We start from the raw sequence: 25,964 nt of genomic DNA, 5'->3' as shown, positions 1-25,964 counted from the left end.
GGATGCAGCAGGAGAGCAGTGTAGGGAAGAGGGCGCACGACCTCAGCTGGGCGAGATCGCTGTTAACAAAATGACTCTGTCAGGCTCTGGGACAAGTCATCCCTTCCCTACTGCACCCATGGCCATGGCCAGCTGGGCTTCTTTCAATCTCCTGTGCCACGCAGAAGATCCAGCCCCCGTGAGAACCTGCTTCTCTGTGCTCTTTCCCACTCCAGATTCTGGCTGCAACTGGAAAATAATTTTTCTGCTTTTCAGCCTATCACTCTATCCACCAACTCAAGACATTTGTAGTATCATTAAGATTTTCCATATCTAGCCAGCAGGGTTTAAACTTTGTCACAGAAGCAGGGCAGGAAAGAAGGGCACTGGCATATTATGCAAAAAACCATGGCTAGCACTGTTCAGCTGATTACCACTAACATTCTGAAATGAAAATATCTGATTATGTCATATTCTAAAGTAGTTTCAATGTTCTCCTCTAGAACTGGAAGCACTGATTTTGGGAAAACCAAACATCCATTAAGACTAGTCTACACATTTCTGACTCCAAACTTGCTTTTTTTACTACACTAAACAGGTTGAATTAGATCTGCTGTCATAGTTCTGAGAAGCAGAAAAACCCCAGCAGACAGACTTTTTATCCTCTGTGGGTTGTGGTTAGCAAAAGTGAAAAGGAAAACCCTTGGCAAAAATTTGTACTCAACTTTCCAAATGCACAGTAAACTCAAGTTCATCAGAGTGGAGAAAAGCTGCAGGAGAAGTTTGTCTGAATAAATATAATTATTGGTCTTGTCAGTATTGTGTTTCATCAAATCATTCCCTCCAACAGAAGTAAAGCAACAACAATGTGTACATAATAAGTGATATTTTGGTGGAGAGTTACATAAGCTAAATGACAGATTTGTTTCATAACAGGTCCCACCTGAGTCAATGAGAGAAAAAATAGCCATGACAGAGGTGATAAGCACTGATGATCTTCTGAACAGACAGAATGTGATCTCAACCATACTAAAACAAAATGCTGATAAAGTGAACTGTAACCTCAACTGATACTTGGCATCTTTACTGGGAGTCTAATTTTGAAAATGGGAAATTTTTAAAATGTGTTTACAGTATCACTAAAATCTAAAATGTGTGTATGTTGTCTTTCAAAGAAGTTACCTTCAAATTTGTATTTTTCAAGGCTTTTCTTTTCTTCATTTTTGTTTCTTTAATAGTTCCACACAAAAGGGAGATGATGATTATGAAGATTACACTTCGAATAAGACTTGGGTTTTAACTCCCAAAGTCCATGAGAGCGATGTGACTCTTATTTTAAATGGTTTGCTGGAAGGATATGACAACAAATTGAGACCTGACATAGGAGGTAGGTTGGTTTTCCTTTTAGGCTACTTTGATTAAGCAGTGAAGAGAATTTTCATGTCATATTATGGTACTCAGGAAGCAGAATCCATTCAAAGTAGTTACGAGAATAAAATGCAATGCAGAAAAACATCAGAGGCATGTAAATTAGTTGTGATTTTGGAAGTTGACATAAATTAAGATGGCTAAACCTATCCTAAGACATCTAATAAGAATATTATAATTTGCTGAATCAGGCAGCTTGTGATGATTTACCTGCATATGATGTTCAGAATTTAACTTCTGGGGAAAGAAAAAACAAGTTTTTATCTTCCTTTTGTAGCTAAGAGATTCTGTCCGAGAATCACAAATAATACATTGGAAAGAAAGGCCAAAAAGAGGCTAATCCAGCCTAATCTTTGTATGATGTGATAGATACAGAGCCTCCAACAGCAGCAGCCCTGCACAGACTGATGCAGCCTGGGCCCTCACTTGCCCAGCAGGGCAGGAATGACAGAATAGGGCACGGAGGAGGAGGCTCACAAAAGATAACTGCAGTCAAGCAAAGCCAATCTGCCCAGATGATTCCCACAGCCAATGTAGGTAGATAGAGCCAAGGCTGGACTCAGAATGGAAGTCTTATTTGACTGAATCACCTTGTGGAGGGATCTTCCTCTCCACTGATTACTGAGGTAACTTGAAGGAAAAAATCTCCCTGTCTTGCTGAAAGTCAGTTTGAGAAGGCCCATGAGAGCCCAGAGCAGGCAGACAATACCTCTGCAGGAGAGGATACAGCAGTACTAAGATTATAGAAATAGGCACAGATTTCATGGATGAGGTAGACAGAGGAAAGCAGAGAGCAGCAAGGTTAATGAAGGAAGCTAACAAGTTTGTAGATACTTATAAACTAAGGAACTTTTCACAGTGAAGGATAACATGAGTCTTTGACCTTCATTGTATGCATACAGTGTAAATTAGCAGAGGAATTTGTCTTCACTTAAACCAAGACTTTAGAAACAGAAAAGAAGTAAAGCATTCCTAAAATCATCTGGGATAAAAGCAATCATGCTGTAGCCAAGATATATAAGAAGAATAAAGCTGAAATGGAGTAATTTCAAAATAAATTAATGTAACAACTATTCTTAATTTCTGCCTTAGAGCCTTAAGTATTTTGGCTTTGGGCTCACAAAATTATTACTTATCTACAGGCACCTATGCAGGCCACAGCAGTCACATTGCATTTGGCATTACAATGTAAAACAAGTGATGCAAGGCATCATAAGAGAAATAAGCTTGCTTTTGTTGATAGTTTTGATGCTCTGCTGTGACCTGTGACCTGACTCCTCTCAGTCAGACGAGCTTCTCTAAGTTATCAACATGGTTTCAGTATTTGTTCTCATAGCATTAGGGAATTTGTTTTGATAGAATAAATGATACAAGAATCTGTCCAAAGTGTCTCCAGCTAATTTTGAACTGAAGACGTTGTTGCAAATTTGTATTTATTTTATATGCACATTTAAATGCGAGGCAACCACAGAGGGGAGATGCCAGAGTAACATGCTCGTGCTTGACTTTCACATAGTTGATTTTGACCTTCATTGGTTACTGATTCTTGTTTCTCTTGCAGTTAAACCGACAATAATTCACACTGACATGTACGTAAATAGCATTGGCCCTGTGAATGCTATCAATATGGTAGGTAAAGGATTGCCCACTTTCCTTGTTACAAAGTCTCCATCATTTTGACATTACAAGGCTTCCATTAGTTCTTAATGTTGTGGCATACCTATATTATTTTTTAAATCTCATTTTAATTATGGATGGGAGGACTCTATGAGCTACAAATCTGTACAAGTCAGAAAACCGAGCTATATGCTGAAAATGCAAAAATAATTGTTTTAACATATCCTCACACTTTTATGTGCTCTGCTTTCAAATGCTTTGCAACAGTTTAACTCTGGTAAAACCAATCTTCCAGATTGCTACAAAATTGGGAAAACCATTCATGAGTGATATTACCACTCTTGCCACCCTGAGATAATAAGTAAAAGGCCTAGAACTTCACCAAAGACTTCACCATAATTGAGATCAACCAGGGGGCACAGGCAATTAGTCAGCTCAAGCTTTTCCTGTTCTAGATCCAAGGAAATAAATTATTCTCTGACCTGAGCAGGGGTGGGCTGAGATGTGGGGACACAGAATTACATAGGTGCATATAACACTCACTTGCACCTTAGTTTTACCGTCAATGGTAAAATAATAAATTGTTTTAAAACAATAATGTTTGGTAAAACATGCCTCAAAACTTCAGCAAAAGAGATCGGTTTTATCAGTTCTAGTATCACCTAGCTCACAGTTTGTTCATATGAAATTAAGGAAAGCATATCAGGAGTTATGTGGACTGCTGAGTGCTATGTTTTCATCAGTATTTCTGGTTAACACAACAGGAATATACAATTGATATATTTTTCGCCCAAACGTGGTATGACAGACGTCTGAAGTTCAACAGCACTATAAAAGTGCTCAGATTAAACAGCAACATGGTTGGGAAGATTTGGATACCAGACACTTTTTTCCGAAATTCCAAGAAGGCTGATGCTCATTGGATAACAACTCCTAATAGGATGCTCAGGATCTGGAATGATGGCAGAGTCTTGTACACATTGAGGTATTTATACCTAGCTTTAATTTCATTTTCTCTAAGGAAAGCCAAAAAGGCCATTTGACATTAACCTGAAGGGAAGAAATATTGAGTTGGTGTTGAAATCCAATGCAAATCAAAGTTAGTCTGATAAAGATGAGCCTAGATCAACCTTCTAAATGTTAAATTTGGACTTGGCTACACTACTGTCTGTTTGGGTTTTATTACCTTTCTCTTCAAATTCCTCGGTTTCTCTCACTAGGAAGAGATGTATCTGGTAGAACTTGGAATCAGGTATCTACTATGAATGTATATTTAGTTGTGCTGGTGAGTCACAGCAAGCACCAATGATTCAACCACGATTAACCCAGAAATGAAATGTGGTAGTATCACACTGCTGGGATTCTGTCCTCAAGAGGGATCCAGAAGGGCTGGTTTATTTTCCTCAGTCACCTCCCCCAGGTTTAAGAACCACTCTGCCCAACAGGAAATCAAGTATCTGTGGTACTAGAGATGATGAAAATGAAAAGAGGAAGGGAAATTAGATTTCTTCCTAAATCCCTAATGCAGAAAGGTTGCCTTTGGACTCCATTAACTTGGTGGTCCCAGCATTCCTTTGCATCCCACAGGATGAGACTCAGCATCATTTGCCCATAATACCTTCACTCAGGAACCTGGAGACAAACCAGGGCTCATCATTTAGACACACCAGAATCAGCAAAGACCAGAAACCTACAGCTTTCCTAGAGACATCTTGTGGAAAAAATATTTTACCCCACCCTTTTCCTTTTTCCATCTCTCACCCCACCTCTTCCCTCTCTTCCAAAGTCCAAGTATCCTGCAGCTTATGGCTGAGTTGGGAGTGAATGAAAAATGGAGTTTTTAGCAGGCACACCAGAGGGTACATTTCATCTTACCTGGGATTTCTGAAAGTAATTGTCTTTACCTGAGCTTAGCACCTACACTACCTGAGTTATCATGGAGACTCTCCTAATATTCAGTGGTGAGAAACACCTTTTGGTACATTTTTCTTCTGATTAAATTTGAATGTCTTATTTTAGAGTGAGAGGAAGTGTATCCTCAGAGTGCCTCTGCACTAGCTGTGAAGGGAGTCTAGATGGCTGTCTTGGATGCAGATGTCTAAATTTGGACTCCTATCCATCATTTCTGAAATAGATTCTTTGTCACATAAAATACATTTTCCTAATGCTTTATGGCATGTTGTGACACAAAGATTTGTCACTGCTCATGAGATGACCTGTATATCTACCTACCTATGGATTTGTCAGTCATGAGTAATGTTGCCATTTCAGATGCACAGGAACAGAACTTTAATACCTTCTTCCATTACACAGTCCAGAAAGTAGATGATCATGGAACCAAAAAAGAAATATTGCTTATCAGTGACCATGATGTCTTCCTATGCTTGGAATATTCCAGTAATTACATAGATAGCAATACTTTACACACACACACACACACACACATATATATATATATATCCTGATCTCTTTCTTCTCAGGCTGACAATTGATGCTGAGTGCCAATTACAGTTACACAACTTCCCAATGGATGTCCACTCCTGCCCACTGGAATTTTCAAGCTGTAAGTAACATGGTTAAAAATATTCCTTTTTCTGACCCACACTAAACTTCTTATTATAAATTTATTTTTATGTACTTAGAGTCAGTGAAGGTTGTTAGACATACTCCACTGGGGCTTACTTTTATTTTGATTTTTTTTGCAGTACATGTATCATATATGTTCACAAATATCATTAAGGACTGCTATAAAAAATTCTGGACCCTATGTGATTAATTTATGCTTATATCTGACCATAAAACAAGAAATTTTTACTTTCAGCATCAAGGTGTTCTTGCCTTCCACTTTCTCTTTGTGCATGGGTGTTTTACTATTGCACTGGTTGCAGTCAAAAGTTTGACATTTTGTGCTTAGATCAAGGTGTGAATTCCCAGTCCAGCTGCAGATGCATCTGGAGGATGGGCAAAATTGCATCCTATTAGGTCCACAAAAGTGGAAAACCTATTTTTGAAAAATTTATCTCAAGTGCTATTATAATTTATAATTAATAAAATGTGGCATTAAGTAAAAGGCACTAGTAAGTAACTTGAGAAAAACATATCTATAATTTACTTGCAATATGCCTCCCCAGTTTTTTCCAGAAATAGCTAGTAGTATTTTTACTCCCCAAAGCACCCTAAAGCCTAGCAGTGACTATGAAACCAAGCATTGTGTATTTTCCATTGCAATAAGATGGCTACCCCAGAGAAGAGATCATTTACCAGTGGAAGCGCAGCTCGGTGGAGGTGGGGGACACCCGGTCCTGGAGGCTTTACCAGTTCGCCTTCACAGGACTAAGAAACACAACTGAGGTGGTGAAGACTACTTCAGGTAAGACAACTGAAGGCTTTGCCTCCAGGTCCAGTTAGGATTTTATTAACAGAATTAAAGAAAGATAGCTCTGGTTAGAACTTAGCATTTACACTCTGCTGAACAATTAAAACCTTTTCAATATCTATGGAACTGTCCAGGCTTTGGCATTTCTCACAGCAAGAAAAAACAGTTGTTGTCTCTTGTCCATTCTCATCCTCCATATAAAACTTCTGACTCTCAGGAAAAAGCCACTACTACAAAGGGTGGATGGGTGAGGGAAATTACACTGCTTCAGTGCAGAAAACAGCAGAACTGAGCCACTAAAGGATGATCTGACACTGCACTGAATGTTTTACAATCCCCTTCCCACTACCAGACACAGAAAGTAAGCCTGCACAGAAGTGAAACTCAAAGTTCCAACCTCTTTACTACAAAGGTTCCAAGTTTGTTTTGTTCCCTAAAATAAGGCACATTCAACTTTCATTAAAGAGAACAGCCTTACAAATCAGAGTCTCAGATGGCCTTCCTTCATATTTCTATCTCCTTGGAAACCAGCAACGGAATTCAGAATGATAAATGAGGAAGTACTCAGTGTTTAATAAAAATACAATTTTAACCCTACTAACTAAACAGAAAAATATATTTTTCTAGACATATGTATTGTTTTATTTCTTGATGGAAAGAAAACCAGTGAGGAGGAATGTAAAGAGGAACTGCATATTAATATTCTTGTGAATGCATGATATCTCTTGTCTTTCATTTCTTACTTTCAAAAAGAACAATGAAATATAAGCAGGTTGGGGATTTTTCTGGCTGCTTCCAATTTTTACCTTACTTTATAGTTCTGGCAAGTATCTTAATTTAAATTCAGACATCTGTGTTTATTCTGACTTCGGAAATACCCCCACCCATTTTATTTCTAAAAGGCCATCATGGCTGTTTTATTCAAAAAGGAAAGTGAGATACACTAGAGTTGAGAGAAGCCTCCTGTATATTACACAGGAGAACAAGCAAAGAGATGGAGAATTAATTCAAGTTCCAGCTCCTTCATTTCTGGACATTAAGCACCAATGATGTGTTCAGTCTCATGAGCAGGGCAAAACCAGAATGCAGCAATGTATGCCTCATGGAGCCTTCTGCCATTTTAGCCAAGGAAGGTATTTAGTCAAGTACTGAAGAAAGCAGTTAACTTTTCTCATTTTCTCAGGAAAACAAACATAAAGGTGCAAAAGAAGACAGGAGAGCAGCATGTTTGAGAGCCACAGCTGCTAATAACCACCATTACACAGGGCTCTCAAAACAGAAATATAAGCAGCAATAAAAGCATCTCCCCTCAGACAGCACAAATGGCAGCATTGCACCCAAGTGTGCTTCCAGTCTCATCCTGCCCACATTGAAAACTATCTATATTTCAGCCTTAATTTGAGTTTCTTCTATTTGCTATTTTCTTTAATTTTCTGCTTGAGCCATTCTCTAATCAACTCTTTTTATTTTTGACCAGAGATAGAAAATAATAAAATCTGGACATGCTACAAGCTTCCTATGCCCTGAGTACACTGGTGACTCAAAAACATTCTCTAGTGCTCTGTTAAAGTGAACGAGGTGCATACTGGAAATAAACAGTAATACACAAAAGAGCAAAAAATCCCTTTCTCATGCAAAGAAAACCGTTATTTTTTCACTGTATATTCATTCAAGTTGTTAGTACTCACTGGAGTACTCCCATAATTTGACATCCATAGTTTTTAATATGATGACACACACCAGTCCATTTTATTTGCATTAAGATAAAATAATTAGCAGCTAGCATGCCCATGAAAGCAGCGAAAAGTTATCACTCAATTCCTAAGTTAAAAATCACATGAAAGCTACTCAGCCTGCTGCTGCTGCTTTCACTGGCCTGTTGTGTATAAACATTTGGAAAATCTCCTGTGTATGTATTTCCTCTGCTGCCTGTGTTTGTTTTTATAACCACAGATATGCAAACTAAATTTTATTTTGATCTAGTTGTGGCATCTAAATAATAGAAGGCAGGAAAAAAACCCAACAACATAGCAGTTGACATGAATCCGGTCTATTTCCTACAAATATTTTTTTAAAGCCAGCAGAGCCTAAAGGATCTTCATGGCTTCCTTAAGTGACTTATTATCATGCTGGCAACTGCATTAAGTCCAGTATTCCTCAGCCAAACCCACATTCTACCTATAATTACATCCTTAGCCCGTGCATGTTTTCAAAAGTTCTATGAACAGTAAAGACAAAAAAAAAAAAACATCCAAGTTTAACAGCAACCTAGGTGCAGCCAGAGTACCCTAGTTAAATGTTTGAGTACCCATACAGCTAAAATCATCTTGACACTTTATGCAATTACTTTCAGTGCAGAATTTCAGTACAAACTAATGCCAATGCTCTGGTAGAGATAGAATCTGAGGTACAGTGGAGGAGGCAATGGAAAAATTAATGAGATGTTAGAAAGAGGGCTATACTATATTCCCACAAACTCTTCCCCAAAATTAAATTTAGGTGGAAAAAACCCCAGAGAAACCAGAACAAAAGAAGGGATGTTAGAGAATACAAAATTGAACAGTTAGAGAGCAAAAGGATCTTGGGGCTAGTGTTAAAAGGCATTTGAAGCTAGAGTAAACCTTCTGTGTCTCTACCCAATTGGAAAACAAATTATTGTTTCCAGCTTCATACCTCCCAGAAAGCAACACCTGCTGTTGAGGGCTGTGCTTGCTTTGTGTCTGGAGAGAGAACCAGGATGGCTGAGATTTGGCCATTACAAACTCCACTACTCTTTCTGTCATGTCAAAACTGAACATTAGAGCTGTGGGCTGGGTTGTGGGCAGAGAAGGACAAGGCTTGTTTGAGTGTAAGCTTCCTAAGACTCTTGCTGAAATTAATAAATTTATCTGCTGCTTTTCCTTTGCACGCACTGCAGAAATACAAGATTAACTCAAAGGGCCAGATGTCAGAATTCTGTCCCTTAGTTAGCAAATCCCAGCAAATCCCAGCAACAGCTGAAAAAACCCAACTGGAATATTACAAACCATCCTTCTGTTTCTCTTATCTGAAGTCATCCTGCATCACCAGCTTGTTTCACTCCAAACTGAACATTTACATGCAACTTTAATTTTCTTAGAAAGTCACTGACCAAGCAATAAGAAATAAGTTAGCAAATGGAATCCAATTTTAGAGTCCAGTAATAGTGGGGACTCTTAAAAAAGTTAACTATAAACCTTCTGCCTTATGGACATTTCATTAAAATAACTAAATAGTCCATATACGTTATCTGTATTTTTTTTTTTTTGCTTTTTCACTAAAATCTACCTTGTATAAACAGCATTGGTTTAGTTTAGATTATTTCCAATAGAGTACATGTTGAGACTTAATATCATCTGTGTTATATAAACTATTACAGTTGGCTTCACACACTTAGAGACTGAGATGGGTTTAAAATATTTTGTACTATCGATGTATGTGAATAATCACTGCTCAAAGAGTGCATATCTTATTAAGAAAGTAGCATTTCTTGTGTGTCACCTTCTTGCTCACAGTGTAAGGCCCCACCCAGTGAATGGCAATGAGATTCTCCAATAAAAAAGGGATGAACTGATGGAAACGTCTTGAGAACAAAAATTCAGCAACTTGCAAAATTTGGATGCACACTGCTAAAACAAACCATTAGCTTATTAAAACTATATTAAACTATTATAAATATAAATATATACTATATATATTATATAGTATAAATATAATATAGTTTATTATAAACTATATAATAAAACTATATTAAAACAAAAATTCACCAACTTGCAAAATTTGGATGCACACTGCAAAAACAAACTATTAGTTTATTAGTTTAAATTAGTTTATTAACTAATGATTAATTCTTACAAAGAAAGCAACAAGTAATACAGAAGTATAAGATTTGTTAAATATAATGCATGCATGGACCATATCGAGAAGGACATGTTGCACTTTGGGAACAGGAAAATAGGACATTTCAAAATTTTTAATTACCTTAAGAGGGAAAGATTGCAGGAAGGAAATAATCAACTGCACAAATATAAAAACATAAATAGTTTTGCAAAAAAAAAAAAAAAATTGGGGGGCTGTACTGCAGTAGTCCACAAAGGACAGAGAATGTGGTATTATGGCAAAAACCTGCCCCTGGGATGTGTTACTCAGTATTGTGTGTAAACTTGGGAGAAATATTCACTGTGTTGCTCTGGGAAAGATTTACGCCAAATGGTTGCTGCATTCTGCTTGATTAATAAAAAAATCACTTTTAAGTGCAATATTTTGAGAAATGATGGTGCAAGGAAATATAACAAGGAAGGAGTTTAGAAAACATGACTTATAGAAATACTTGGAAATATGGAACTAGTCTGGAAGAAAATGTTATTGATGATCAAGGGAGTGAAACAATCATACTGTTTTTAAATCATAGCAATGATCAACACTGGTAGAGAGGAAAATAGTGGAAGCTCTAAAATCAGAGAGTTTATGAAATCATACCATAGACCAAGAGGAAAGAAGTAGCTTAAATCTTGAAATTCTAGCAATAGGTTTCCCATTAATTTCATACAACCCCACGATAAATAGCACTTCTACTCACCATTCCAGTTGTTTTGAACATATAAAATATTGTACTATGCAAAACCACTTGTAAATGTGTAATTATTCAGGACAGATGGAGTTTCTAGTATTCCCAGTTCATTTGTATGACTGGGTAGTTCCTTTTTTTAGGCCATAAATTGTCTACTGCTTATTTACAGAGCCTGTCCTGAATTTTTAATTAGATACAAAGGCATTAGAAGACTAATAAATAGCAATTCAACAAGCTGCACAGGAGCCACAAGACTGGTCAGGCAATATTTGTAAATACCTTTTATTTTCTTCCTTTTCTGTGCTTTAGAGAGCTAATGGGAACTATGCAATAGAGACAGTGCATTGTTCAGAATTGATGAATGGGTAATTAAATATTCCTCTTGCTATGCATCTGTTAAACCACATAAGTAAATCTGGGTCTGGTTTCTGTTTTATCTGGAAAATATGGTCAGGGCTATTATTTTGCGGAAGAGGATGTATTTTCAGGCTTTTATACTTTATTTCAATTTTGTACCCTAATGAATTGAACTGTTGGCAGATACGCAGTCCCCAGAGGTTTCATAATGGTGAAAAAACCCCAGGAGTCATCTTCTGTTTCTTTATTAAGACAAAATATGACAGCTACAATCAGATTTGTAGATCTGCATTGGGAAATAGTCCTGACATTAAAAATGGGCATAAGTAGATCTCCACTGCACCTAGAAATCCCTGCCAGCCCATGCACAGCCTCAGGCTCTAGCATGGCTTGACTGTAGCATATGGCATTGCCAGGAAGACCTGTCTGAGAACTCAAAATATTTCCAGTCTGAAGATGCTGATCTACTGAATGGGTACAAGGTACTACTACCTGCATCTTGCTTTTGGCAGAATTTAAACATGTTTGTATCCACTTTATAGAGGAGCAAATAATGACCTAAGCTGTAAGTCAGAAAACCCAGATGACTATTAAAGTGTGCTGTGTGTTGTTATTGTTCTCTTTATGGTATGGGAAGGTATTTATCTCAATAACCTTATTTTTGAAAAAGCTATATTAAATTATTCCTTAAACATGCTTGCTAAAAGAATACTGTCTCTGTAGGACAGTGAAACATTTAAAGCAGAAGGCAGGCACAATAAACTAAAAGGCCTATTTTTATGTTTGCTGCCTCAATGGAAAGGCTCAGTTCTAAGCCAATAACCTTAAGATAACCCTTAATAGTTACACCCTAAGATTTTACTCCCATTAGGAATAGCCATCTATCCTAGTAAGAGAGTCAATAGGGAATATTTTTGCTTATAAATTCTTGTTTTTTCAAACTGTCCCTTATTCAACTTGCATGAACCACCATATTACTACATCCAAATATCATCATTTGAAAGAAAGCCCAGGAGGAGTCAAATTATTTGACTTTCATATAATACCATTACAGACACTTCTATGAGCAGGAATTCAGCTATGGTGGCAGCTTACAACAGTTTGATCTTGCTCTTAGGGGATAAAAACCAGTCTAAGATAACTACACTTGCAAATTCTTTTGGAGAATAATGGGTAAGAGAGATTTCTAAAATAATCCACATTCTCCTGCTGGCCCATCATGATTCAAATCATATTAATTAATGAACATTTACTAAAGTTTAACTGTTGAATAATTGGCTCACTGAAAATAATCTATATTTCAGGATTGTTTCTTCAAAGAGTAAAACTGAAATACAATTCCCTTCATTCCCTGACTTTTGTATATTGTACATTTTTTCCAGTTGGTTAGTTGTGTGGCAAGTAAGAATTTACATTAAAATGCACATGATTGAATAAACAAACTCATTCAGTAAACAGGCATTTTGAATCCTCCTGATCATGCAGACTTCCAAGATCTATGTATATGGACTTTTTTAGAACTGCAAAATCAGAACTCCCTGGTACCACTTATCCTTATATCATCCCTGTAAAGACAGACAGGACTACAGGGACAAACCAAAGGCTTCCCCGGACACCAGAGAATGAAGAGCAGACAAGAAGGACAGAGGCCTGACTGGAATGGCTGGGAGGGACTCAGAATTTGGGTCTCTTCTGTCCTGGCTGCTTCAGCCCTTGGCTAAAAATCTACAGTTGCCTTCCCACTTCTTTAGTCATTCAAATGCCTCTCTGCTCATCCTCTGCTCTGTAGTTCCTTTTCAAATCACTATGGACCCATCCAGTAGCAGTAGAGCAATAGGAAAACCATCCTTACAGCACAGGCTGAGGCCATGGAATTTAACACAAATGCCATATCCAACAAAAACCCAGTGGCTCCAAGCAATCCAGATAATTAATAGCCAGGGTTTGCCTGGTTTCAGGTCTGTGTTCAGTTATGACCACAATAGAAATGATGCTGCCAGTTTGTGGCAGGGGTAGTGGCACAGTCACTGCCATCACCGTGCTGGCTGCTGTGGCACTCCTGGGGAAGGTCTGGATGGAGAGCAGGGAGATCTGGCCGTGGCACTGCAGGGACATCACCCTTGGAGGTAGTGCAAAAAGCACCCCGAGTCACAACTCCTTCACTTTGCCATCTCTTTCACACTGACAAGTTAGATCTTTTTGGTATAATAGGCAGGAAAAAAGCAAACACTACTCCTAGGGAATCAATAGGTTTAAAAATCTCAGAGACTGAGAGAATCTGACTTTTCTGTTCAGGTTTGTATCTATAGAGATTCAGGCATTGAAATCCACCTGCTTCTATCTAATCATACAAAGAGTTGAAAGGCTCTTTGATGATTACTTTTCATTTTTTGAGAGAGGTTAAAGCCTTTCTTCCAATTTCAGTGACATTAATTCAGCCTTTTTTTTTCTCTCAAATTTTCGTAGACTCAATGGCAACTGACTTGCCTCAGCAAAACAAAATCATGACTATCCTGAGGAAAAGGGTTGTTGGGGCCTGAAATCCTCCCTGTAATTACTCCCCAATTGAACAAAAATTCTTGAGGGTCAAGGTTTTATTCTGAGTCTGTCCTTCATAAGGTTTTCCATATCTAAAAGCATGGCCTGCTAGAGCTTAAACTGAGCTTCAGAAAGGTCAGATAAGGATAAAAAGAATTAATATACAAGTAACCAGAGAATAAGGGATAATGTGGGATCTGACAAGAATTTTCACCGAGCTTATTGCTGGGTAATTACAAAAACACAGATGTTACAAGCAAGATTGGTTTTGCATTAAATATACTTATGTAGATATGATAGAACATAGTCTTTAAATAATATTTGTTCATTTAATAGCAAGAAAATAATTAGATCTTTTAGGATATTTGAATTATTAAAAAGAAAGAAAAACCAGAATTTGGAATGTTTCTAATTTTATTATAAAATCAGCAAGTTAAGAGGGTGAGTCTATATCTTAAATCGCTTCCTGGACATAACCAAGTATAAAATTCTTGTGATGCCACTTATGCCCCTATGAATATATTTTCATAAGTCCTGGTGACTCCTTGAGGCAAAACATATTATCCCAACTCCCTCCTACAATTCCTGTTTGGCAATGAAATCATCCTACTCCAACCACTGTGTGACTTTGAGAAACATCACAAGAGAAAATCGTTGTAATGTCACTCTTGCCAGTTGCAGCTAGATCTAATTATAGTGAATTGCAGGGAGAAATCTTTGGCTCAAAAGGATCAGACCAGGTGATGTTGTACTGAAAGAACAACGTGCAGTCACAATTACTTTAGAATTAAAATAAGTCTGAGTATTAAGCCTTTTTGCAATAGGTAATGACCATGTTTAAATCACTGGTATAAATAAATACTTTTAGTGCACTGTTCAAATAACTAAAGTTCAAGCTGTCCTGTGGTAAATCACAAGGTTCCCGAGCATCTCATCCTTTCATCTGCAGAGTACTGGATAATCTCTGTAGCCTGTAAGCTGATCAGTGTAGTACTGATGGTCAATTTCTGTACTGATGTTTCACTTCCAGACCCTTTTTATGTCAAAAAAACATGTTTGTAGTACCATGATTATAAGATAATGTCTTGGACATTTTGTTCCCTTGGCCTGATTTAGTAATTCACCATCTTCCTCATTTCTCAGTGGAGAAAAATTAATTCATTAGGATGTGTGAAGATGAGGACAGCTTAGTGTTCATAATGTGTATAGAGTAGGGATAGTTCATTTGAAATAGGTTTAGTTTTGCCTGGGGCACGTATATGTCCTAAATAATAAACATATTCCTCTAAGGCTGTTCTTACACAGTTAAATCCCTTCACTTTGCAAGTGCAATTTCTAGTTTCTCAAACCCCTGTCATTACATTGCATTTTTAGTAACCTACTTAGCTAAGATGCTGTTTTGTTGTCACTGTATTTGAATAGATATAATTGAAAGGCTGGTTGGAAATGAGACATACAAGTCTGTGTCACATGTAGCAAGAGCCAGGCAGCATTCATGGGAGCTAATAATACTCAAATTCTGCCATATGTTAAAAAAAGACATAAAAAAAGGAAATAAAACTAAGTTAACATCACTAACTTTGAAGAGACCTTCACAGTGAGCTTTAATTGTTAATTATTTTTTTCAAATGAAATGGGAGAAGCAAAAAGAGAATACAATGAGGTGTTAAATGAAAATGTGTACATGATGTACAAACTACTGAAACTCTCTGCTGTACTTTGTGACCACAAAATATTCTACTTACATTTTTAGATAAATGTTACCTACAATTCCAAATCCCATCCTACAACACGTTCTCACAGAGGAATATAGTAGCCTAACACTAAGCATGGTGTAGTGTTCAAATAGCTGTCATCATCATTGTATATTTCTCAAACATTAGCTTAAAACAAATTCTGAATTGTAAATAATGTGTGTTTTAACATTGCCTTTTGAAACAAGGCATAATTGCCCTCATTTCAATGTACATTACAGAAGCTAAAAATACGCCACTTATCTCAAAAAGTGATACAGTCTATTAAGTGAGTTCTTTGCTACTTTCAAGAAGATTGCATAATTAAGGCTAAAGAGCTGCAGGATAAAATTTATGTAATAATACTTTCTTGTATCATGCCCTACATAGGAGAATTTGAAAATATTTTTCAAGATTTAATGCCCTTTGTGTATCTTAATGCTAGAGACTAGAAATGTTTATGAAACTGGTCAGTGATTGTTATTTTTTCTTTCTTGTCTATTGTTCCAAAAATTGAGAAAATTATGAAAAATTTTGACAAACGCAAATAATGTGTTCTTGTTGATTGGAGCTCAATTTCTTCTATTTTAATCTGAAAGCCTGACTTTGAAGAGGAAGTAAAGTCGTAGGTAACAACCCATCACACAAACTTGCTTCCATTCTCAGTGCACAGGTTAAAAATACCCCCAACGCATCACTTCCTCTGCCTTCCTCCAAAAGTCCTACAGTGAGTTCACACCCTACCAGTTCCAATCACAAAGAGCAACAATTATTTGACCTTACTTAACTGCTCTACCTATGCAAAATGGAAAAACACACAGTCAACAAAGAATAAGCATTGATTTGATTATCTTCTGCTGCTACCCAGTAATACTTATGCAAAACCAGAAGAAAACAAGTTGGAATGCTTTCAAACATTCTTGTAGGTCATCAAAATTTCCTCTCTTTTTTTACAGTAGCAAATGTCTGGTCTGAAACAGAGCTGGTGGACTGTCCCCACTACAAAATCCTAAGGTGAAACAGCAGAATCTTGGAACAGCATTTATTGGCGTTGGTTATACAAATGCAAGAGCAATAACCAGGGCACTCATGACAGCATACTGTCACTCCAGTTTGCTCTAGTGCTAAGGATTTGATCGAAGGACAAGCATTCTTGAGTAATTCTATTATTTGATTTCATCTTGGAAAAAGCAAAAATATTATTGAAAATGAAGAAAATTAATTAGCTTTCTTCCATTATTTTGAAAAGCAAGGATTGTCAACAACTCTATGACAATACTTAGAGAAAAACTAGCATACTTTCAAGTATAAGTATAGGAAAACCTTTGGATATCCTTCCATTCTGAGAGAAAAAAATGTACCTCTGGTGACAAGAAAAGTAAAAAATTTAATCAGAAGAATTTATTATTAGAGAATAGTGCAAAGAGTAAAAAGCCAAAATCAAAAATAAATGTATGATAATCATTAGTATGCCTATCTTAATGCAGTGCTGTAGAGACTACTCATGGGGAAAAACATCTTACCATACAACATAAAAATAAATTTAAAGGAAAAACTAGCTTTTTAGAAAAGGGCAATGATGAGTATTAATATTATGACATTTAATTCATTTACTCTGTAAAAATAAACTTGGGAGATACAAACTCTTTTTTCTTTGAGATAAATTTCCTATGATAGTGGAATTGTATTCCAAAATCAAGGTTGCTAGCTCAAGGTAATTCAAATGGACAATAGATAAATTGTTTCATGTTGAGAGCTGCTTGAAGAACTTTGTTAATTCCTGTATTCATGTTTTCCAACATTCATTTAGCTTAAAAATGCGTTCACATTTTTAGGATGGTAGGATCAAAAAACAAGGAGGAAACCACATCAGTAAAACATGTATTTTTCAAAAACTACCATCAGTCATCTTCTTTTAAACTTCTAGAAATAATAAAATGTTTAAAATTGATCTGGTTGGGAGCTGCTGGGATGCAATTTGAAAACACTACTATCATTGATACATTAAAAAGTGAAAGTCGTGTTACAAATTTAGCCTCTGAATTCAGTAGAGTGAAAGAGAGTAAAGCAGTGTTTCCAATGCTCTTTTGGTTACTCCTTCTCCCCCACCTGCAGTATGTGCACACGAACAGCAAAGTGTTTCCTAGGGAATGTGGCCAGCAGAGCTGAGCCAGGAGCAGCCCCTGCTGCTGGGCATGGCACCATGGAGGAGCACTGCTGCATTTGCTGGTGGGCATCTCTGTTTCCTGAAGAACACTGGATGGCATTTCCATACCTACATCACTTCCAGGAGACTCATGAGCCACTTCAAAGCAAATATTTGTTGGGTGTGAGAAGTTAATGTTTGCAATTTTATTGCTTTGCCTCTTGGGCTTTGAGTATCCTTCTCTCTTTATGGCATCTGAGGTGACATCATGACTGTCCCAGAGGGAGTGAATGACCACTGCATCATTTCTGCAGCCAGCCTCTCACCCCCCACCCTGAAGTCTGGCAACCTCTGTAGAAAGATAAATGCAAAACGCTTTGAAAGACTCTTTTAGTCTTTGACTCTTTTAGTCAAAGCTTATCAACCTTTTCTGATGGCTGTCACTTGTTGCAGCCTTACCACTCTTACAAACACAGCTCCCAAACTTCTAAACAAATAACATAGGAGACCCCGCAGAGATGTGGCTTCCAGGGCCATCACATCCCATTGCCATGTGAAGGGTGCAGCCCAGCCTACAAGGCACAGCTCAATCCCCAGCTCCCTCACCACTGGCCTGTGAGACTCCAAGTGCATCCTTCTCTGTCTGTCTGTCTCACAGTGCTTTGGATCCACAACTGCCACTTCATTTTTAAAAGCCTTCCAGGACATAATATTTTCAAATGTTAAAAGAAAAAAGCTTAAAAAGACATTACCCATTGGATTCACATTTTTGTAACCTCACTATTAAGAAGATATTAAGAGGTTGCACTTCTGGGCCTGAAAACATACAATGGGATGGCAGTACACACTGTGACATGGAATGGGGACTCCCAGGGGAACCAATTTTATAGTAGCTGTGGACTTTTATCCTGAATATGTCTCTTTGAGAAACAAATAGTTCTTCAAAGGTCTCCCCTTGAAAAGAGCAAGCCATTTAAATACCTTGAAGGATTTGGACTAGGGTGATTACATACACCTAGAAGATCTACCTCTATCTGTGAGGCTGCTAACTGAAGCTTCAAGATGATTATCTGTAGTCTTTAAAGATTTTTTTCATGTCCTAAGCTTGATCTGTTTGACTTCAAATGGCAATACTGGGTATAAATTATTCATGATTCATAGCTGTCTCTTTTGAGGCATGATCTTCAAACCAAGCATCCTCTTTATCTCTGTTCCTCCCTTCAGGCCTGTTGCATGCAGGTCTGTGGCCTTACTCTTGGTATTAAGCACAGTTTTAGAACATCATCTCATTGTTTGCCGTTTTTCATAGTTTCTCACTCTTAGTTTCTTGAACATCTTCTATGTTTTTTTAAACTCTACATTTATGTACTATTTTAACAATGACCTAATTCCTTCTACTTCAGTGTCTTTATTTTTTTTCTGATTAAAAAAAAAAAAAATCCTTTCTTTCCCCTTCTAGTAGCTGAAGAGATAATGGTTTTAAAGGCTTTTTCTTCCCTTCAACACTTTTACTTTCTACCTGATGTCAATAACATCCTCTTAGAAAGCTAAAGAGGTTAAAAACACCCAAACACATTTACCATCTCCTTTCTTAGCATATAAATAACTGTTCTATTAGTGCTTGGTTTTTTTCCATTTCATTTCCTCACCAATCACACCTAAGACAATTTTGCAACTCCTACTTTTACCAGCGGATGTTTCTGCTGCTACCTCTGATTGTGAACAAGATTGATTTGCACAATGCTGAAGGTTTCCACCTGACTTCTGCAAGACAAAATACTTAATAAACCAGAAACAATTTGGAATCTGCACACAGAGCAGGCCTTGTCCTCAGGCAAACTGATAGCAGGAGAATGAAAATCATGTTTGCTCTCAAATACTACTCCACAATATGCTCTTCTAGAAGAACTTCTTAAATTGAAAAATATATTTATCATATTTTTATCGAAAATTGTTCTAAGTAGTTCTAAACACCAACAATAAGAACATAATATTTTTAATAATTACAGATGTGAACTCTGAAGCACTTTCTTCTAGGAATCTGGTAATCTCTTTATATGTTATGATTTTAAAGTATGGTTTTAACAGATTTTAGAAAATTTTGCAAAATGTTGACAATAAATGAGTTACTCTCAAACAAGTCAACTTAAACACAGGCCCAGATGCTTCTAGTGAAAATATTTTTCCTTTCATTCTGAGCTTTTGTATGTCAGATTTGTGGTAATTTAAAAGCAGAAGTTATGTGTGTATGGCTGTACATAATATAGTAATATAGTATAATAATATAGTAATATATGTATCACTTGTTTCTGTGATACACGTGACTTCATGCAATTTATATATTCCTTATATTGAGCTCAGTTCATGGAAAAATCTAACTACATTAAATCCTACGAGGCAGGTACCCTTCTTGAACTATGCCTACTAATGGGAGCAGCCTGCTCCTGTGTGGCCTTTCCCATGCCCAGCAGGAGAAAAGCACAGCTCACGTGGGAGTGAGTGCACTTATGTGAGACTGCTCTGCTCACGAAGGAGCTAGCAACAGCTATGGAATCACTGAGACAGAAGGTTGCTCTTCACATGCCTTTAACAGACCATGCAAGTTGAAGCAAATAACTGTTCTTTTCAGCACTGTAATACTCCATTAGAGCTAAAAACAGTTACAGCTATCTCAGCATCAGTTTTAGGCAGCTACATATTAATAATTAGAGGAAAACAAGGGCACTTTCATCCACCTTTGAAAAAACTCTAAGATCATCTACACTGTCACCCATAAAGCATCCAGGGAGGAACTCAAAACTATAGGTGGCAGGCATAGGTGGGAAGCTTCCTTGTACTTGATAGTCCAAGAAATCAGTACTTTTGTCAGACAACTGTTTCTAAGGGTCATTCTATCAGTGTCTGTGTCTAAAGAAAAATAATCATTCCATTCCTAAACAGTCCCAAGATATCTAAGTGTAGAAGAGAGATAACCCAGCCAATAAAAGATCAGTAGCAATGCAGGGAATGCTGACAGCAGCTCTGTTGGGCAGTGTGTTCAGAACAAGGTCAGGTAATATCTTTCCTGTTTTACAAAGGGACCATACAATGCTCCACACAGGTATTGAGATTGCCATAGTAATGAAAATTATAATCAGAAACTAACAAGCGAAACAACAACAATACAACACCTCAACAAAACTATGAATATTGAAACTTGACAAAAAATGTATTATTCTTCTCCCTTCTTTCCCCTTGTATGAAATACACATACACAGAAATGTTTAAAACTCATTCGAACAGCAAATCCTCCTGATGCACCCAATTTCCACATCCACCTGCTAACGAAGAACGAAGATGACCACTAAGATATACACTGGAATTCCTACACAAGAAATTAGCATTAGAGCTCAGGAAGGTGCACAGACTTCTGCAGGCTTTTTAACATTGACAGCCTCTATGATAAACCCATGAATTTTTAAGCAACACAATTATCTTTGCTATGTAATTTCATTTTAAGCCAAGATTCAACAGAGGCAAGTAAAAAGTTAAAAATGCATTTATGTTTTGCTGCCAGCTGTATCTATCACTGAGAAAGGAAACAGAAAATTGTGGACTGTCTCAATGGCATAATCACTACCTGGTTTATGCACTTACTCAGATTGCAATTAACTAGAAAATGAAACATTTGGTTACTCTTCAACTTCATAAATACCCAGTAAGAATCAAGGGTACAAGGAGGTTCAGAATTACCACAGTCATTTGAGAAGCCATATCACTGAGTGTTTCGTCATATTCTGAATATGGAAACATTTTTTATTGAAAGGTTCAGGGATCCAATCCTACACATCAATGACATAATAAAACACTCATGCACTTCTCACCTTTATTTTTCTTATTTTTTTTCAAGGCCCAGAGTATGGCAATTTTCATTACTTACAAAATTCCGTTTTCTGAAGTTTCTTATGCTTTATAGGCATGATCTTGTTTCCATGCTGTATAAAAACTTTTTCAAAACATACAGTCTTTTTTCTGGCATCCCAGAACCATGACAAGGCATGAATACAAAACTGAATGAATTTTGGTTTTCCCTTGCTATTTAAGAAAAATGTATTTGGAAAACAGCAGAAAATTTCAGACCAAGTTCATAGCTCTGGTTTTAGATAGGAATATTTGTGAATATATCTTTGCTTCTTTGTATGAATATACTTACATTGTCACTTTTTGTATCAAAGGAAACAAAGTAATAGTAAACAAATATTTTTGAATTTTCTTTCATGTGAGAAGCCAGAGAAAAATTATTATACAAGTATAAAAATGCATAAATGTTATGAAATTACATAATTTTCTTGTTTTCCTTTTTCAACTACTCCTGCTAATTTTTCCCACATGAGTTTAGAGCAGAATCCCCAGATGTTGTTGGAATACCGTGTGCATGTGCTCCAAATGACTTTGGTGGGCTGAAACAGCTGTCCTACAGCTGCTCCATCAAAGTGGGACTACACCCGAGATCTCTTGCCTGCTGCTTCAGCATCCTGATCAATAATCAACACTGATTCTTTGACATGGTTTTTGCTACAGTGTTTTCCAACAGGACTATTTACATTTTATCATGTGTCTTTGTTGGGTTTTTGTGCTCAAAGACATTTTCTTTTCTTACTGAGCTCTCTGAAGCTCACAACATTTGGTAGGTGACTCCCCTGCTTTGGGTCTGGTCTGTATAACTGTTGTTCTTTGATGTTTTGCCTTCCAGGGTCTCATACTCAAAATTTAGTCTTTTCTTGGTTAGTTAAATTGGTTTTCTGGGGGTTTAAAACTAAATATCCGCTGATGAAGTATCCCAAAATATTTAACGGAAGCTAAAAATGAATGGAATTGAAACACTTAAGAAAAAAAGAAAAAAAAAAAAAAGCCTGTCTAATGCTGGAAGCTGAGCAATAAAGGCAGATGTATCCCTCCCTCCCAGCACCCCTTGGGCTCTTTGTTTATGGGACTGTCTTCCCAGTCATCTCCCTGTGCACCCACTGGAAGCGAGATGCTGGTGTTTGAGTGGTATTTCCTTGTATAAATATTTCTTCTGCTGGGGCGTTCAGACAGAATGAATCTGTGAAATCTCAAGCTCCCCTGCAGAACATTGCCTCCACACAGTCATGCCTTCTCTCCTCTGGAGAGGAAGTAGAAGGAAACAGCAAGTTTTATTGCAGCCTCAGGTTATGTACTACTGTCTCCTGGCCCTGAAAATAACAACTGGAAACATCAAAACCAAAGATTAAATGTACTGTATCCTCAAATTCCTCTTCTCCCCAAATGAAAGGCATTCAGAGGAATTAAAAAATGACCTCTGCCCTGCAAGACAGTTCACAAAGTTGTATATAAAAGCAAATCTGAGAAGGGGTGTTAACAAACTACATTAGTCATGTTCAGTTATTTCAGTAACCAGGACTTGCACAAAGCTCATGAAACAGTGATAATTTCAAGGGAGTTCTCCAATATGTTGTTATTTAGACCAAAATTATTAAATACTTGATTTTTTTTTCCTCATGGCACTCACCAAATAGGCCTGTATCTAATTTTTATTAGCAGTTTTTAACCTAGACTTCAAAGTGTCACATTTATTTAATTCTCATTTTTACATCATACATTTTTCTTATTACCCCTGGACTTGCCCAGACTCTCTTTTCAGACAAATCCTTTGCAGAGTTGCCTAGAAAGTCCAAATATGTAGACCCATGGTATGGTATCAATCTTGTGCTTTGCCACCCCATGAAACAAAAACAATCCCATAAAACAACCACCATTTTGTGCTCTCTTTCTCAGACACAAATTGCTGCAAATGTCAACATGATAAAATTTACATCGTTTTGACAATCCCTATTCCATGCCATTTCATAATTCTGATAGTGTGTTTGATCTAAAGTACCAGGGATATGTTGTACTTCATGCTTTGAAGTACAGAAACAGAAGTTATTTCCAGTTATCCCTGCAGCAGGCAGATTTGGATACTGTCAGAAAGTGGTTATACCATCTGGATACCTTGAAATGAATGAAATATTACATAGAAAATACATGTAATATATGTAATATAAAGTTTTAGTATATAAACAGATTTCTTAGTTGCTTACATTGATGACTACATTATATCAAAACCTGTATTATTATGGCAATAGATTAAATAATCAAAATTAAGCAAGACATTATTTTAAACATGCACAGAGCCCTGCTGTAGGTGCATAATTTTCTTGAAGCAGACAGCTTTTCTTGAGGTATTCAGACAGCAACCAGAATCCGAAAAAGCCAAGGACCCAGGATGTGTCAGGCACATCAAAATTCCTGACAGAACAGCACCCCAGCTGGTGCTGCTGCCTGGAAATGGTGACTCTCTACTTTCTCTCTTTACTTGATTTTTCCTGTAATCCTCACATTTTCTAACCTCTGAACTGGATGGACTTTTTATCACAGTGAGTCAAAGAGGTTCTTTAGAGCCTGAACTCCTGAGTATTCAGAGATGAGATGTTGAGCTCTCATCCTTGGTTGATGGAGGCAAGGAGGAAAGGGAAAGAGATCAGAAGGCACTATAACTTGAAGATTATTTGCACACTGGAGCATAATGGTTCACTCACAGAAGCTGCAACCTATTGCTGCTGTCACATCCGAATACTAATCCTGCACACTAGAAACTCTCTTGTGTTTGCTAATGCCAATGTCATAGCTTATTCACCTTCACAGACAAGCAAAAAAAAAAAAAAATGGTTTTAATTAGGTCACAAACTAGGAAAAAAATCATATCATGGGCAAACACACACGGTCAGTAATGTTCATTTTCCTTTCAGACTTCTGGCACTCACAGATAAAACCTTAGAAACAAACACACCTAAGTTTCCCTTCAATACATTTCCACATACTGACATTTTTCAGCAATGAAAAATTCTCAGGTTTAATCTTGTCTCTGTGATTTCAAAGAGAAGGTGCAGACAACAGTAATAGATTTTAATTACTGCCTAGTGTCATTACATTATTTCCTCCTATAATTAGAAACTAATGAGAAACGGAACACATTCTGTCAAATGAACTGAGAAAACAGCACTTCAAGTGGAATGAGTGGCCAAGGACCAAACAAAATCCAGAACTGTTGGGCAGAAAGTCATGTCATACATAAAGAAATTTCATTTGCTTGGATGAGTGTAATGATTCATCTCATTTTGCAGAAGTTTCATCAGCTGAGATTGTCATTTCATAAACATAAACTAATTGCAGCTCTCTTCTGCCTGCTCCCACAGGAAATCAAGGTCTTTAATGTCAGACATATTAACACAGAGACATACACCTTACTGCCTTACTTTTTAAAAACTGCACCAAAAAAAAAAAAAAAAAAATCAGATCTCCTCCCATCTCCTACCCTCCATCCAGCTGTGCAATGCAGTTAGGATTCATCCCTTGGAAAGTAAATTGAAAACCAGGCTTGCAGCTATCTGAATCCCAGAGATAATCTTATATAAATGGACTACAGTGCAAGCTTTGTCAAAATCTTAATATTGTTTTACCTCATTGCATAATCAAACTATAATCACAGCTTAGAAATGGATATTAGGAATTTCTATTATTGGATTTTTTGGGGAAATCACTGGGTACAGTTGCTGTGCTGTACCAGCAATGACAATGGCTCATCCCATTTTTATGTAATGCCAGCTGTCAGGTAGGGAATGTCACTGCTTCCATGTGCAAGTCTGTTAAAAGGAAATACCTGCAATGCCATGGCATATTTTCTTTCGTTGTCCTAAAGGGCAAATATTTATTTCATGTCACATTATGACTTCTCTATGACACAATTACTGGTATTTTGCAGCTAAACCTCAGAGGGAAAGAGATTATTGAGCATTTTTGGAAAGGAAGAGACTCAATTTTTTTAACTGTCTGACCCTTATGCAGTCTAAAAATCTGTCAATGAAAGAAGAAAAAGCTGTGAGGGACAGAACCAATGAATCGGGCATTTGGCAAAGAATGAGAAAAGGAGAAGGTCTCCAGGTCAGATCCTGGGAACACTGTTCCCTCTGGTTTTATCTTTTCCCCAGACTTTTCACTTCTGGCTGTGACAACAAATAAATCTCACACATATCAGCAGATAATTAGTACTGTGATCAAATTTCTGTCCTGTCTTTATGAAAATGAATTCAGTCATGTTCCCAGTGATCAAACACTTCAGTCAAAATATTTTTTGTGCCATAT

At 37.0% G+C, this 25,964-nt stretch overlaps 1 protein-coding gene across 2 annotated transcripts in view; it reads left to right on the top strand.

Annotated features, from left to right (window-relative positions):
* The window catches only part of GABRG2 (gamma-aminobutyric acid type A receptor subunit gamma2), a 64,809-nt gene that overhangs the window by 23,045 nt on the left and 15,800 nt on the right, over window positions 1-25,964 (top strand). For both annotated transcript variants that reach the window (XM_053991108.1, XM_053991109.1), the window contains exons 2-6: window positions 1,218-1,366; window positions 2,969-3,036; window positions 3,789-4,009; window positions 5,505-5,587; window positions 6,257-6,394. In XM_053991108.1, the coding sequence (XP_053847083.1) occupies window positions 1,218-1,366; window positions 2,969-3,036; window positions 3,789-4,009; window positions 5,505-5,587; window positions 6,257-6,394 (659 nt within the window). The remainder of the gene's footprint in view (window positions 1-1,217; window positions 1,367-2,968; window positions 3,037-3,788; window positions 4,010-5,504; window positions 5,588-6,256; window positions 6,395-25,964) is intronic.

Source organism: Vidua macroura, chromosome 15 (assembly GCF_024509145.1).
Source record: "Vidua macroura isolate BioBank_ID:100142 chromosome 15, ASM2450914v1, whole genome shotgun sequence".
NCBI lineage: Eukaryota > Metazoa > Chordata > Aves > Passeriformes > Viduidae > Vidua > Vidua macroura.
This window is presented reverse-complemented; position numbering and strand designations above follow the sequence as displayed.